The sequence below is a fragment of the Palaemon carinicauda genome, chromosome 7, assembly GCF_036898095.1.
Source record: "Palaemon carinicauda isolate YSFRI2023 chromosome 7, ASM3689809v2, whole genome shotgun sequence".
Lineage (NCBI taxonomy): Eukaryota > Metazoa > Arthropoda > Malacostraca > Decapoda > Palaemonidae > Palaemon > Palaemon carinicauda.
This window is the reverse complement of record NC_090731.1, coordinates 131,002,556-131,017,555: the sequence shown is the minus strand read 5'-3', so window position 1 is coordinate 131,017,555 and position 15,000 is coordinate 131,002,556. Positions and strand designations below refer to the sequence as shown.

Genomic DNA, 15,000 nt, shown 5'->3' with positions numbered 1-15,000 from the left:
GTTACTCGATTCATTTCTTTGCAGTATTCACAATTAGAACACTCGAGAAGTCAATCAGTGATGATACTCCCCTTTTAAGGGTGTGCTTTGATGGCCATATAGAAAATATCTCGAATTCCAGTGAATTTAAACTACAGATTAGCAACAACTTTACCCAGATAGTTGTTCCGTCAATATCTCTTGCCTGTGAACAATGCCAGATGTTCAAAATCAACATTGCAGACTATGCAGGCCCCACAAATTTCATGTTGGCTTTACAAGGTCGCCAGGGAGGAAAAGATGAAATACTAGCTCGTGGAAGCGTTACTGTTACACTGAGTAAGTTCTTTGACTATTTTTCCATTTCGCAAATATCTTGATAAAAAAAACTTCTTGTAAATATGAGCATGTGATTTAGTTCTCTAAGTTCTATTCTCATGTCTGAATTTCATTCCAAACATTATGATCATTAGGCATTTGCTTCTCGTTTCAATGTAGTTTTGATAAATGGGTTTTAATTGTGTGTAAATAATGAAATGGTCTCGTTTGGGTTGATTCAGAAGAGGAAACCAGGTCTATGGGTTGTCTCTTTCAGGTGACGATTTAATGCTATATAAAAGGAATAGAAACTAAAATAAATAAAGTGATCTGTAGCTTAGCCTAACACCAGAATAACATGAGGAGAAGGATCTGAATATGCCTATACTGTACATTCACTAAACAGTTTTCTGAGACTCGTTGTGTTAAATGACTCTTAGTCAAAGTGCCTTAAACAGCTACAACAAATCGGTATGTTGTTACGTTCTATACAACATATAGGCCTACTGTATGCATTCTATTAGGTTTGTGGAATTATTTCAATCACCAGTTCAGCATAACTCTCAAACTTCATTTACTGCCAAAAGCAACAATAACTCAGACAAAAAGGGATTTTAGATAGTATTCATACCTCACATTTGTTAACAGCATCGATGTGGTCAAATTTATAGGTAACAAGAAAAAGCCATTAAGGCTCAAAAGGAAGATTTATAGGATAGTTACCAGGCCCGTAATATTATAAGGGGCAGAAAACAGGGCACTTTAGAGGAGAGAGATGAGGATGGTGACATGGATAGCTGGAATAACACTACTGGAAAGGAAGGAGAGTCAAAATACAAGAATGTGTGGTATTTGTAATGCAAAGGAGAAGGCTAGGGAAGCTCGTAGGGAGGTGGAATCAACCAAGAAAGCTAAAAATATATCACAGATGTGGAGAAGTGTGGGGCGTCAGCAGATCAGATGGAAAGATTTGGTGAGGTGGGGCAGGGAGAAGATGCAAGGAATAGAGGAAATTGATGGAAAAACTTGACTCAGCGGCCGACCCAGCAATACATTGGGATTATTTTACTACATTTGAACGTCATGTCCTGATTGCCATTCTTTTTCTTGAAAATGAAAATGTTGATTTTTTTTTTTTGTACCCTATATAACAACCATCTCGATTTCTTGTTTCACATATTTTGGAATGAATAAAGTCAACGGGTGGAGCTGCAAATTGTGACGAACAGAGAAAATTTATGTTTATTTATATAAGACGGAGGATAGAAAGGTTTTGTAATATCTTTCTCTAGGAACAATATAAGATTTATATAGTTGTAGCTATGGAAAAAAAGAGAAACAAGCTGCCTAGGGAACAAAACCTCAATTATAATTGTATAAAAATAATTGGAAACTCGATCTAGATTTCCTCAACCCCAACTGCCTAAGTTAGGTAGGATCATTTTAATATACTTTGAATAAAAAGAACATTCAAACCCATAAGCTTCGTAAATTAGCTTAGACTTTTCTATAAGACTGATTGAGAGTTACCCATAATAACTAGAAAGGGAGGAACAACAGATGTGCGATTGAAGATATAGGATTTGAGCTTGGTCAATGAATTTCTTACATCTCAACAAATACATAAAATATTTTCGTCTTGAAAACTTATAAGAAGACTCTGGTGATTTAAGTAATAACGACGATACCTCAAACTTCCGAATATAGTCTATCTTCAGAAATCAATGAATAGGATTAGATTTTAGTTCGGAATTTGATAATTTGCCTTGTGATGGAGGAAGTCAACATTTTTATGCTTTCTTTAGTTACTGCATTTGATGGAGGTTAGAATAATTTTGTAGGTATACAATAATTCTCTAGTAAACTATTTACCAGCTGGCTAGAAAAACAGTTCTTTTCCCATTACTGTAGATTTAATGGGAATATGTTGATTAACAAAGAAATGCATTGCAATGACAAACTATTCAGCAAGACCAATCAACTCAAAGTCCTTGGCATCAATGATATCTTAAATATTATACTTTATAAAAACACTTTTCCGAGAATACTGTTCTACTATATGTGAAACCGACTCTAAATTCCAACAGAAAATATCAACTTCACGGGTATGTGGGTGGGTCAAACAAGGGAAGGATTTGGCGGGAGATCGGTCCGCGTCCACCACGACTACAAAGCCAGCAGGAGAGAGAAGCTTAGTGCCAGTCTACTTGGTCTTGACACCAAAGAAACATTCAAATGTAAAACTTCGCCTTGTTATCTAATCGATGCGAGAAAAGATCAGATATATGGTGAAGTTGAGCTCTGCTTGTCCAACGTTGCTTCGACTGACACTAAGGGTTGTCAGGTCTGCGAAAGGAAGGTTCCAGAGAATTTTATGGCTGGTAAGGCTCACCCATTCATCTTATTTGCATTCTCTCTCTCTCTCTCTCTCTCTCTCTCTCTCTCTCTCTCTCTCTCTCTCTCTCTCTCTCTCTCTCTCTCTCAAAATTCGGATGTCTCATGTATAGATTGTGTTTTTTTATCCAGTTTTAAACATTTCATAAAAGGGAAAGATTTATTAGAAATTTATCATTGTTTGAAGATGGGAGAGAAATTCTTCAGGGTATTTGAGAATGGATAGCAATTAGTTATTTTGACTAGTATGCAAATCTTATCTACTTTATATTTCCGCCAAAAAGGCACTTTCGAATTGCAGAAAAAATCTAGAAAATCATTTAAAATATGCTCTTAAGGTAAACATGATCACTGATCTTTATCCATCCTTAATTTGAATACATTAATTCATCCTTAATAAGAATTAAAGTGAGAAAAGGTATAGATTAAAAAATCTTAAATATGGAAATGAAAAATGCAGTTACGCATGAGAATATTTTCAACTTTATTCATGTGTTATGAACACTAGTGCTATTCAGTAAATCATAATTCGATATAAACAAATTATGTATAATATAAACTATAAGAAAGAAATTGAAGTTAACACAAAACCTGAAAATTAAAAATTTGCAGCGAGTGTTTTTATGTTGAACAGGCTGACATAAGTATCTTTACATGGTTTGTTTATGAAAGATCTATTTCAATGTTGTTACTGTCCTTAGAATTTGTTATTTTAAATAGTTCATTACTTCTCTCCTTTATTTATTTCCTTATTTTCTTTTCTCACTGGGCTACATTTCATTGTTGGAGCTCTAGGGCTAGAGCTTATAGCATCCTGCTTTTCTAACTAGGGTTGTAGTTTAGCTATCAATAATAATAAGGTAATTATTTACAACGTCACACTCTCCATTTACTCCAAAATAATGTAATCCTGCAGTTCTCATCTTCTTGCACAGTAATCAGGTGGTTATTTATATTCTGGGAAAGCAATAATTAGCAAGATATCTTGAAGAGGGGGGAAGGGGTTATAAAAAGAAAATAACTCGATTTCCTCACTAAACGACTTGGAACTGACATGTCAACAAAGTTAACCAAACAGAATTCGAGATGTCAGCGTACATATGATATACTGTATATTCAAAATATATTCAATAAGAAATTGAGTGATTACTCAAAAGTGTCACTATTTGTAAATTGCATATTTTATGGACACTTTTGAGTAATTAATCCCTTTTTGATTAAGTATATTTTGAATATACATTATATCATATGTACGCTGGCATCACGAACTTATGTTTGGTTGACTATGTTGACATTTGAGTTCCAAGTCGTTTAGTGAGGAAACCAAGCTATTTTCTTTTTATAACCCCTTCCCCCCTCCACAACATATCTTGCTAATTATTGCTTTCCCAGAATCTAAATAACCACCTGATTACGGTGCAAGAAGATGAGAACTTCAGGATTGCATTATATTGGAGTAAATGGAGAGCGTGGTGTTGTAAACAATTACCAATAATAATAATAATAATAATAATAATAATAATAATAATGATAATAATAATAATAAAGGTAAATGATCAAGATTTTCAAGGTGATAGGATGAGGTCTTGAGAGTGGCATTAGGCATCACTCGAGAAAAGAACTTGCCAGTCTATGAGGTTTTCCATCGCAACAAATGTTTTCTTTTGCAGATTTGCCAGAGCCAGATTCTCTCGTCCTAACATACCCCGAAGATAGGAAGCCATTCATCACTGTGTCTGGTCCTTTTGACAACGCGACGGCGTCCCTGGAATTGGTCCTTTACAGAGGAGAAGGCAAATCGTATCATCTAGTATCAGCTCCATGTGACGTCACAATAAATGGTGGAAGTAAAGTCTGCAAAAGTCCAAATATCGTTAAACAACTCAACCCAGGCCAATACGAGGTTCTTCTCGTGGCTCTCAATCAAAATGGGAAAGTCTTGCACTCTTTAATTTCCTCTTTTGAAAGTAAGTAACAGGAGGGAATCAGTTGTATTTTGAATCTATAATAAATCTAAGGAGTCATTTGATCGCTAATAGAAATATATTAGAGTTACTTACCATTGACAGATTTTGGAACAAAGGTCACCCAGTTGTCTTCGGATCTCATCGAGGTGGAATGGAAAGCTGCCGAAGAAGACGTCTATGAAGTAAGTCTAGATCAGGACGTCCCCGGCGGGTACAACAACATAAGCGTACATTGTGGTGGCTTAGATAGCTCATCTTGCTCTGTTTATTTCATGAATCTCGAGCAAAAGACCTATGAAGTCAAGGTAAAGAGGAACGAAAGTGCACGCAACGCCATTACCAAGTTTACAACGATTGCAAAAGAAATACATGAACGTAAGACTTTTTTTCTTTTACAAATCTTTTTTTAGAAAATTTTAACATAAAAATTATATATATTCACAGCGGATATCTTTCAATAAATTAGAAATTGCCCAAATGGCTATGGTAGGAAGAAAATACATCAAAAGCTAACTCATTACTGTACCATAATTAAATCACACATTTCTTTAACTATTTTCATATTTTGCATGGAACCCTATCACGATACTGGACTAAGTACTAATCATCAGGTAACCACAGAAAAAAGTTCATTAATTTCAATTTACATCAATCAATTGCTCCTAAAGGGTCTCAGCTTTTACAGACTTTATCATAACTAAATTAATAATCATGTGTTTTCTACTAGGTTTGGAGGTTTACACAGGTGTACTTAATTATTCTTCTCCTTATGCTTTACAATTTACAACAATATAGTAAATACTTCTGTAACTGTAACAAATGGGAAACGTATCTGGGCATGCCCATGTATAAGTATTAGTATAATCAGTGTCTCCGTCTTACTTACCATGACAAACTAATTGAGCACAAGGTTTAGACTTTAGATATAAGACTGAGCAATTTAATTTCCAGATCTGAAAGTATTCAGCGTCCTTCACAGCATCCCTGATGCGATGGAAAGTCGCACAAACTTAACCGTTTGCGTCGAGGAGACAATCGACAGCCACACCTATGACCTCATATTAATTGACCACTGGGGAACAACAGTGAGAACGAAGGACACGCTCAAGGGGCTATATATCCTCTGCTTCCCTCCTGTGACCATACCATCCAGCTTTGATACATCCCATAAGATCCGGATTCTGATTCAAGCAGAAATCAAACGACAGTCCTTCCACGGAGATAGTGAGCTGTTTCTTATGGGTAAGTAGGACTCCGAAACCTTAGGGTTTGTTAAGGGACTTAAGACGAGCTCTTCCTTTATGCATTTTATGTTGTAATCACAATCACTTTGTTTCCATCGAAGCCTTTTATATTTAGGCATGCAAAATGCTAACGTTTGTATACAGCCCTCAAAATTGTTTAATCACTCGGATCCCCAGAAATTTAAACGTCAGATTTTATTTGATATTCGTGACCCATTCTTTACAAAAAGCCATATATTTTATATGTATATATACATATATGTATATATATACATATATATATATATATATATATTTATATATATATTTATATATATACACATATATATACATATATATATATATATATATATATATATATATATATATATATATATATATATATATATATATATTTATATATCATTTTCTACACGGGATGATATATATATATATATATATATATATATATATATATATATATATCATCTTATACACGGGATGATATATATATATATATATATATATATATATATATATATATATATATATATATATATATATATATATATATATATATATATCATCTCCTCCTACGCCTATTGTTTACAGGTTGCCAACGCAAGAGCCCGTGTCTTGCATAAGGCAAGTCAATCTAAAACGAACGGATACCGATTGAGGCAAAAGGCCTCGGTTAGATTTCGCCAGTCGTCTCTATCTTGAGCTTTTAATTCAAATCTTCTCCATATATTATCTCTTACTTCACGCTTCAAAGTCCTCAGCCATGTAGGCCTGAGTCTTCAGTTTGATAGTGGGTCTCATGCAAGGGGGAATATTTTCCATTGTTTTGGATGGGCTACTGCAAAATTCAGAAAAAAAAAAAACACCATTAGATGTCGAGGGAAAATAGGGGGAAGAGAAAGTAGGTTGTAAATGAAGTGTTGTGTCTGGTATGTTGTTATGGGATAATGAAGAGAAATTTCATAGCCCATTGAAGCACTTTAAAGCTTGTTTTAAGAGAAGAATGTTGGAAGGGAATATTAGTAAAAATGTGATATTTATGGTAAATGGAAACCAGGAAGATGGACAAATTATCATTAATAAAGAGGGAGATAAAAATATTTAATTTTCTAACGACATTTGGGAGCAAATGTAATGATTTGTTTTATTAACAAAGAAGTAAAGCAAGGAATGTAGTCATGTCTATGGGAAAGATCTGGAAGAGGAGGCGAGTGATTATGGAAACCAAATCTCTTTTATAGAAATAAAAAATGGATACGAACGTGAATGAAAGATGAGAAGTTGATGTAAATTATCTATATAATTTACCTAGTATACATAGAATAAAGCTGTAAAGGATTAAAATGAAGTTCAATGAAGTTCAGAATAAGTTAACAACATAGGTTTTCTTAGTTTGTATGGTCATGTTAGAGGACATTAGGTTGGCGAAAGAGTGTAAAACTTATAGATGTTTGGAGGAAAGAGGATAGGGAGACCCCGAAAGATTCAAGGGTAGATTGAGCGAAAAGGATTTGAAACCGAATGGCTTTTACAACTAGGGGATACGAAAGCAAAATCAAGATAACTTCAATGGCAGATGATATTGTGGAAACTCTCTGTTAAAAGAATTCATTCTTGACTCAGTAGATATATGATGAATATGGCAGAGATAATTATACAGCTTTTATGCTTTTTGATTTACCTATTTTTAGGAGAATTTTATTATTGAAGATTAAATTATAACAGTTACATTGTATATCTGCTATTTAGTCTGAACTAAAAATGACTTCAATAACTAGTTTTTCTAACATTGTAGAAACACGATAGTTAGTTGATTAATTATCTGTATGGTCAGTATGTAATTCATTCTTCAAGAAATTAAAACTAAATTGTATTCCTGACGGGGCTAACTTGATTTTCGATGATGATCAGTTTTGTATGTTAGTTGGCAGTTCCCATCTGAGGGTTATCCAAAATTAAGAACTTATAAGATAATGAAATATTGATGTGTTGTGGATGTATGTAATCTACAGTGTTTTTTTTTTTTTTTTTTTTTTTTTTTTTTTTGTGAAAACTTTAGGCCTGAACCGCAGTGATGGCAACAAGAGGCTAACTGTGGATCAAGTAGGCCGACGAACTGCCAGAATCAAATGGTTGAACCTTAACGACGGCCCAGTGGCTATTGGTAATGTCTTCACCTTAACTCAGGATATCATTGCGCACTATGTTAACAGAATTAGTTGCAATTACAAAGACGAGTGCGGAAAATACTTACACTTCGTGAACAAGACAGTTACGTTCCAGATCACGGAGATGGCGGAACCTATGCAGATAATACATGCCAGTATGTATTTTGTGGACATCCCGTGTAAGTTATAATGAGTTTTTCTCACCATTTCTCCATTGTTTTTCTTTCTATCTGCTGTAGCCTAAAGGATTGGTATGCAAAGTGGCAGAAGGAGTCAATGAATTCATGGCGAGATGCGATAAAACAAAAGTCAAAGTGAAGGAGAAAGTGAAAGAAAGCTAAAGAAAAGTAAAAAAATAAATAAACTGATAAATATATTATAACTATTTTTTACTGGGTATACTGAGTTTGACCAAGTTATGTGACCTCCAATTGCATATGCTCACAAGATCAAAGTTGGCAAATGAAAAAAGATCTGTTCAGTGTGAACAGCAGTTATATATTTTCAAAATGTGGTTGATCCAATAATCCCTCAGACAATCAAAGCACATCTCCGTTTATAAGTTGGTTTATAATGTTATTAAATCAAGAATGTAAGTAACACGCGCTCCATGCTGCTTTTTTTTTTTTTAACTACAGTTTTCGTCAGCAGTTGTCTCAATAATAGGAAAGGATATTTTCGCAAGTTTCTATTTTTTATAGTCTGTTCTATAGAACATATGCAAGCAAATATACTACACACAGATTCCTATATACAATGTATGTCTATTATAAATGCCTATAACGAAGTACTTATTTTGTTCGGTAGAAGAGGCAATTATTGACTAATTATATTCAATATTGAGATCCATAATTAGATTTAAGAATGTTTCGAGAATGGTAAGATTGTGGAACCAGAGTATAATTTTCTTGCGAGCAAAAAGCAGTGCAAACAAAATATTAAAGTGCTGGTAGTATTTGCAACTTAGCAAGCTCGGTCAATACTGTGAACATGCAACAAAAATGAAACTATTTTCTCTCTATTCTTTTATTACAGCCATCAAGATCATTAGCTCCGCGATCGACTCGGATGGACGAGTCAAGGTTTGCTTCAACGAGGTAAAAGGGGCACATCGGTACGAAATGGGTCTTGAATTGGACCATTCGTCAATGATAGACGACGCAAGGCATCCAGAAACCATCCGCTCGGGAGAGCGAGAGATCTGTCTGTTGAGCGGAATCAAGGTCGATGCAGGACAAGATTCAAGTATAAATGCAATAGTGTCAGGTCTTGATATTAATGGAACGCTCGTAGCGGCTGGAAACGAAGTCTTGAAAGTCAATTGTAAGTCCTCAAAATAGATTGATGCCATTTTCTAAACGTTTTATTCTTGGAATATCCAAAGATGAAAATATCTAAATGATCTATTGAATGTGTCGTCTGTTCCTTTTCTTATTAATCTACTTACATGGGCTATGTTTCAGGTTACCCATTTTGGTGTAAGTTCTAATCATGATTAACTAATCAATTCTAACTTACTAGGTATTTGATGAAACAGATGTCATACAATTATCGAGAAGTATCCATTACTACACAGTAAATACCGGTCATCATTAAACATGTTTTTAGAAAATGCACTATGCATTTTCAAGGAAATGCCAACAATTTCAAGTTAACCCTATTCATTGGAAAGCATAAAACAGGATAATTAAGTAATATAGAAATTAATGTCAAGATTGAATTACATGGAATGAAAAGCTACAATAAGGTCGAAATTCCTTACAAAAATCACAGGAGAAGAGCAAACTTCTTACAGCAAATTGCAGATATTAACTTCTTGTCTCATTCTCCAGTTATCAGCTCTAGTCAAGATGTGCTGGCTGTCAGCACCGAGGAAGGAATCATGGCGTCATGGGCCCACATGGTCGGACTGGGGGATGACGAAGAATACCAAGTCTCATTCAAATATCTAGGGACATCGGGGAAAACACCAACAGATGTCGAAGTCGCTGATAAGCAGGTGATTCGTCAGTTATCGGAAGAGGAAAGAGGCGATTTAGCCGTCTGCGTTCAGCCCAAAGACACTGCGCCGAAGGCTTTTAATGGACAAGCCTGTAGTGACATCATCCATTTCAGTAATGTTAGAGGTAATTTCTTTCCTTACTAAAATTCATATCGTTGAATGGCTTGTATTATTTGTTCTTCTAATTATTAAGAGGTTAGGTGAGATAGCATCTGTACGGATAGACCAGAATTTACTTTGGACTTTGGAGACATTGACTACAGGTTAGCCTACTCTGTTTTCCTAATTTTTGAATCCAGTAAGCTTGTGCAATTGGCTTCATTAATTCTGGAACACTACATACGAAGCAAAGGAGATGTCATTGTACCGGAAATAATTAAGCTAACTGTACTCCACCATTCTTAAGGTTATGAGAAGCAGATGAAAACCTGATTATGGGAATCTTTCTAATCGCAGTCATTATTAAGCAAGTATGCTACCAAGGTAATAATCCCTCCATATTAGTCTTTCTCTGTGTTCCCCAGCCGACTTCTTTCCACGGGTGGTACAGTTGGCTTCATTAATTCAGGTACACTTTAGGGGAAGCTAAGAGACGTATGACGGCTCTACACCTTGATAGGTAATGCTGTTTAGCAAATGAGAAACTGTTGGCATCACTGACTGAAAAACAAAGTCGCAGTGCTAGTAAACACGCAATAAAAAACATTTGTATTGATTTCACAAAGTGCTGTTGAGAAAATAACAATATTTTCCTATACAGTACTTCGTAAAATAGATAAACATGCTTTTGATCACGTGTTTACAAGCTCAGCGACTTCGTATTACAGGCAGCGTTAGCAGTATTACCATCAGTTTTCCTTTTGTTAAAAAAGCATTACCTACTAGAGTGTAGAACTGTCAGACATCTCCTTGCTTCCCGTGAAGTGTACCGGAATTAATGAAGCCGATTATGCCATGCTTTCTTCGAGATTAGGCTGCACTGTGTCATTTACTATTTAATAATTTTATTTCATTTTAAGTTTATGTTACAATGACAACGACCTATTTTACGGTTATTATTCCCTATGAATCATAAAAATAAGCAACATTTCAAGGAAAACTTCAATTTCCTATTTACAAAATACAAAAAGGTCAAGACAAGAGTAACATCGTATGTATTTTTAACAAAATTTATCGAGAATTTTATCAGGGTGACATAAGTCTTTCTATAGCTTATATAGAAAAAATCGGTTTTATTGTTGTTACTGTATTTAAAATATTTTATTTTAATTGTTCATTGCCTCTCATATGGTTTACTTATTTTTCTAATTCCTTTCCTCGCTGGGTTATTTTCCCTGTTGGAGCCCTTGGGCTTATAGCATCCTACTTTTCCAACTAGGATTGTAGCTTAGCTAGTAATAATAATAATAATAATAACAATAATAATAATAATAATAATAAAACGAAAAACTTTTCGATAAGCTTTCATTGTTAGGTAGGTATTGTCTTTCTTAAGGCTTGATTTTCACTCTTTACTGATAAAAGGTAATCAGACGCTTGTGCTACTGATATGCTGAATGATTTAACAATGTCCAATTGGGAAATCCTTCAATCTTTTTTAATCTTGATCTCAATCAGATAGATGAGAAGAAAGCATTTTGTTTACAGTTTCTCTTCAAATACCCTTGAGATACTACCGCTAGAGAGTTATGGGGTCTTTTGACTGGCCAGACAGTACTACATTGGATCCTCCTCTCTGGTTACGGTTCATTTTCCCTTTGCCTACATACACACTGAATAGTCTGGCATATTCTTTACATATTCTCCTCTATCCTCATACACCTGACAACACAGATTACCAAACAATTCTTCATCACCCAAGGGGTCACTGCACTGTAATTGTTCAGTGCCACTTTCCTCTTGGTAAGGGTAGAAGAGACTCTTTAGCTATGGTAAGCAGCTCTTCTAGGAGAAGGACACTCCAAAATCAAACCACTGTTCTCTAGTCTTGGGTAGTGCTATAGCCTCTGTACCATGGCCTTTCACTGTCTTGAGTTAGAGTTCTCTTGCTTGAGGGTACACTCGAGCACACTCTCCTATCTAATTTCTCTTCCTCTTGTTTTGTTAAAGTTTTTATAGTTTATATAGGAGATATTTATTGTTGTTACTCTTCTTAGAATATTTTATTTTCCTTTTTTCCTTTCCGCACTGAGCTATTTTCCCTGTTGGAGCCCCTGTGCTTATAGCATACTGCTTTTCCAACTAGGGTTGTAGCTTAGTAAGTAATAATAATAAATAAATAATGATAAAAAATCTCGACCACTATCTGTTCCCTATAAACAGGTAATCTCCCCTATACAATAAATAACAAGATTCTGGCTATACACACACAAGCACACACACACACATATATATATATATGTATGTATGTATGTATATATATATATATATATATATATATATATATATATATATATATATATATATATATATATATATATATATATATAAAATTCTTGTCACGATGAACGGCAATCACTCTGAAAACAACAATCTCTCACAAATTGTCCAAACTAGCGGGTTGTAGTTAGGAAAGGGGGGACGGGGTAGGAAGGGTTGAATCTGTGTGGATGTTTGCATATCTATCTAAATATTCAGCAGCCATTTTTAACAGTTCGTACAATAGTATTACTAATATTAGCTTATCATCAATTAGAAACAGTAAGAAAACAGTATAAAAGAACATAAGAGACAATAATGTTTAATATTTCTTTGCAGTTCTACAATATCTAACCGTGAAGGAAATGAAACTATGGGCCACCTCACAGGATTCCATCTGGGTCACTTGGAATCCTCCATCGCCAGACGAAGAAATGTCTAGCTATGTCGTGTCCTGGAAACAAGATTATATCCCTGATTACGACAGGCTCCCAGCAGCGGAGGGCCTTTTGTATATATTGCCCCCAATATTAGACTCCGAGGAATTCATAATCGTTCCACAGGAACAGATTAGTTTATCTTTACGCAATCTCGTTGAAAGTAGCAAGTATGTGGTATGCGTGGCTGCTGCGATAGGAGGGATCATGGGTCACAAGACCTGCGGAGAGGTTGACCTAGGTTAGTAATTTCAGCTACTTACACTGTTAAAAAAACCGTAATTTTATTCGGAAATTCTACCTAAAAATATACTGTTCCCAGCCGTATATCAGTAAAATATAGGCGACCGTAATTTCTACCCTACTTTGTTATTATCTTAGACGGACAGGTGACCGTACTATCACTCCTTAACGTCAATATATCCGTTTTTAAAACGGCAAATGCCGGGCAACATTTATTCCAGGATTTTTACCATTTTTACGGTCAATTTTTAACAGTGTACATAGCAGGTTGAAAGACGTTAAGCCTTGTCCTGAGTTGTGAAAGAATCTAATTTTTGGCATTAAGTATTATTTTAAGAATCACGCAATACAAAATTATGAGGCAATCTCAGATAAGAAACTTCTTATTACAGCTTATCATGCATAAGATGATTTTCTAACCTTTAGCTTCTATGTGTGTGTACATTTTGCTTTTGAAAGATTATTTTCAAGCAAGTAAATTCTAAGACAATATAAAAAAAACAGCTATCACAAAAAATGAATCTTAAATATCTATCTGTTATGATGATATAAGCAGTCATTTCATGTTTGTTGATATATAATATAAATTGAATAAAAGTTACTTTATTGCGAAGAATTTAAAAGAGAAGAAAATCTTCATAATACAAATAATCAGTCTCAGGGTTTTCGTATTTTGTTATTATTATTTTCTACAGTGTGTTGTAAGACAGAAAAATAAGTCTTCTCGATGTTAAAAACTGCACTGAAATCTACCCGCCATTTCTAGATTTGCATTTCATCTAAGTCACACTTTACCGTAAAGAAAAGATAAAGTCATCTTTCCTTTTGGATATTTGTACCATTAAGAAAATATTTAATAGAAAATCTTCCCCCACTTACAGATTCATACTATTCCTTGGCATACCCAACCAACGTCGAGTATGAAGAAGGAATTGTCACGTGGAACTGCGAGTTGAATTGCACCTGCCATGTCGAATGGAAATCCTTTATCGATGGAACGAGTAACCATATGGAAGTCTACGGCAGTTCTTATAGGCTGGCCCTTGGACCAGGTGTTTGGCAGGTCGCAGTACGAAACATTACTGCTGGAGTTGCCAGCGGGCCATCTAAAATTCGCGTTTCTGTTGAGGGTAAGAACTATAATCTTTTCTTGGGCATCTCAAGTATTTATCGATGGAACGACCATATCTCTTTGTATACACAAACCACAATACTTTAGAAGTATTGACAAATTGTCTATTTGATGCGTGGGGATACCTCAACGGGGTGAAACGGTTTGGGTATCGCCATCATCAGCAAAGCTGTACTAGTCAGGGCCACCCATACTAGGTTAGTTTGCTGTGAGCGATTACCAGTCCACAATGGCCAGAGTGATGATGAAAATTGAACAAACTCCAGACATTAATTGACAGGTCTGAGGCATATGACTAGAAACGGTTGCATTGGTTGTTGTTTTAGTGGGTATCCGTGTATTTTCATGGTACAGCTGGACGCAGGAATTCCTGGCACACCTCGCTCTGAGGAAGTGCACCCTGTCATACCCTTAATTCACAACAAGTTCCTGTGTGTAGCCCTGCCCATTATGTCTGCCATCTCTCCTTGCACAGGCTGTTTGGTTACTGGTCGGGCCGTAAGGGTATGACTGGGTGCATTTCCTCAGAGCAAGGCGTACCTGAATTTCATGTATCCAACTGTGCATTGGTCTGAGCTTTGGAGCAACAGTAGATATGCTAAAATTCACTTGTTTCAGAGAGTGTGCTAACCGAATATGAAACTGCTCACAAACGAACAAAAGTTCTATTTCTCTTTTCCAGGTATAGTAATTTTGGC

The 15,000-nt window shown here is 35.2% G+C and overlaps 1 protein-coding gene across 3 annotated transcripts in view; it reads left to right on the top strand.

Moving 5' to 3' along the window:
* LOC137644009 (uncharacterized) overlaps positions 1 to 15,000 on the top strand; it is a 21,730-nt gene that overhangs the window by 1,703 nt on the left and 5,027 nt on the right. For all 3 annotated transcript variants that reach the window (XM_068376878.1, XM_068376879.1, XM_068376880.1), the window contains exons 3-13: positions 25 to 318; positions 2,385 to 2,678; positions 4,362 to 4,658; positions 4,761 to 5,033; positions 5,610 to 5,900; positions 7,962 to 8,249; positions 9,106 to 9,393; positions 9,903 to 10,196; positions 12,830 to 13,168; positions 14,052 to 14,300; positions 14,985 to 15,000. The exon at positions 14,985 to 15,000 is cut by the window's right edge and continues 284 nt beyond it. In XM_068376878.1, coding sequence (XP_068232979.1) covers positions 25 to 318; positions 2,385 to 2,678; positions 4,362 to 4,658; positions 4,761 to 5,033; positions 5,610 to 5,900; positions 7,962 to 8,249; positions 9,106 to 9,393; positions 9,903 to 10,196; positions 12,830 to 13,168; positions 14,052 to 14,300; positions 14,985 to 15,000 — 2,923 coding nt within the window. The remainder of the gene's footprint in view (positions 1 to 24; positions 319 to 2,384; positions 2,679 to 4,361; positions 4,659 to 4,760; positions 5,034 to 5,609; positions 5,901 to 7,961; positions 8,250 to 9,105; positions 9,394 to 9,902; positions 10,197 to 12,829; positions 13,169 to 14,051; positions 14,301 to 14,984) is intronic.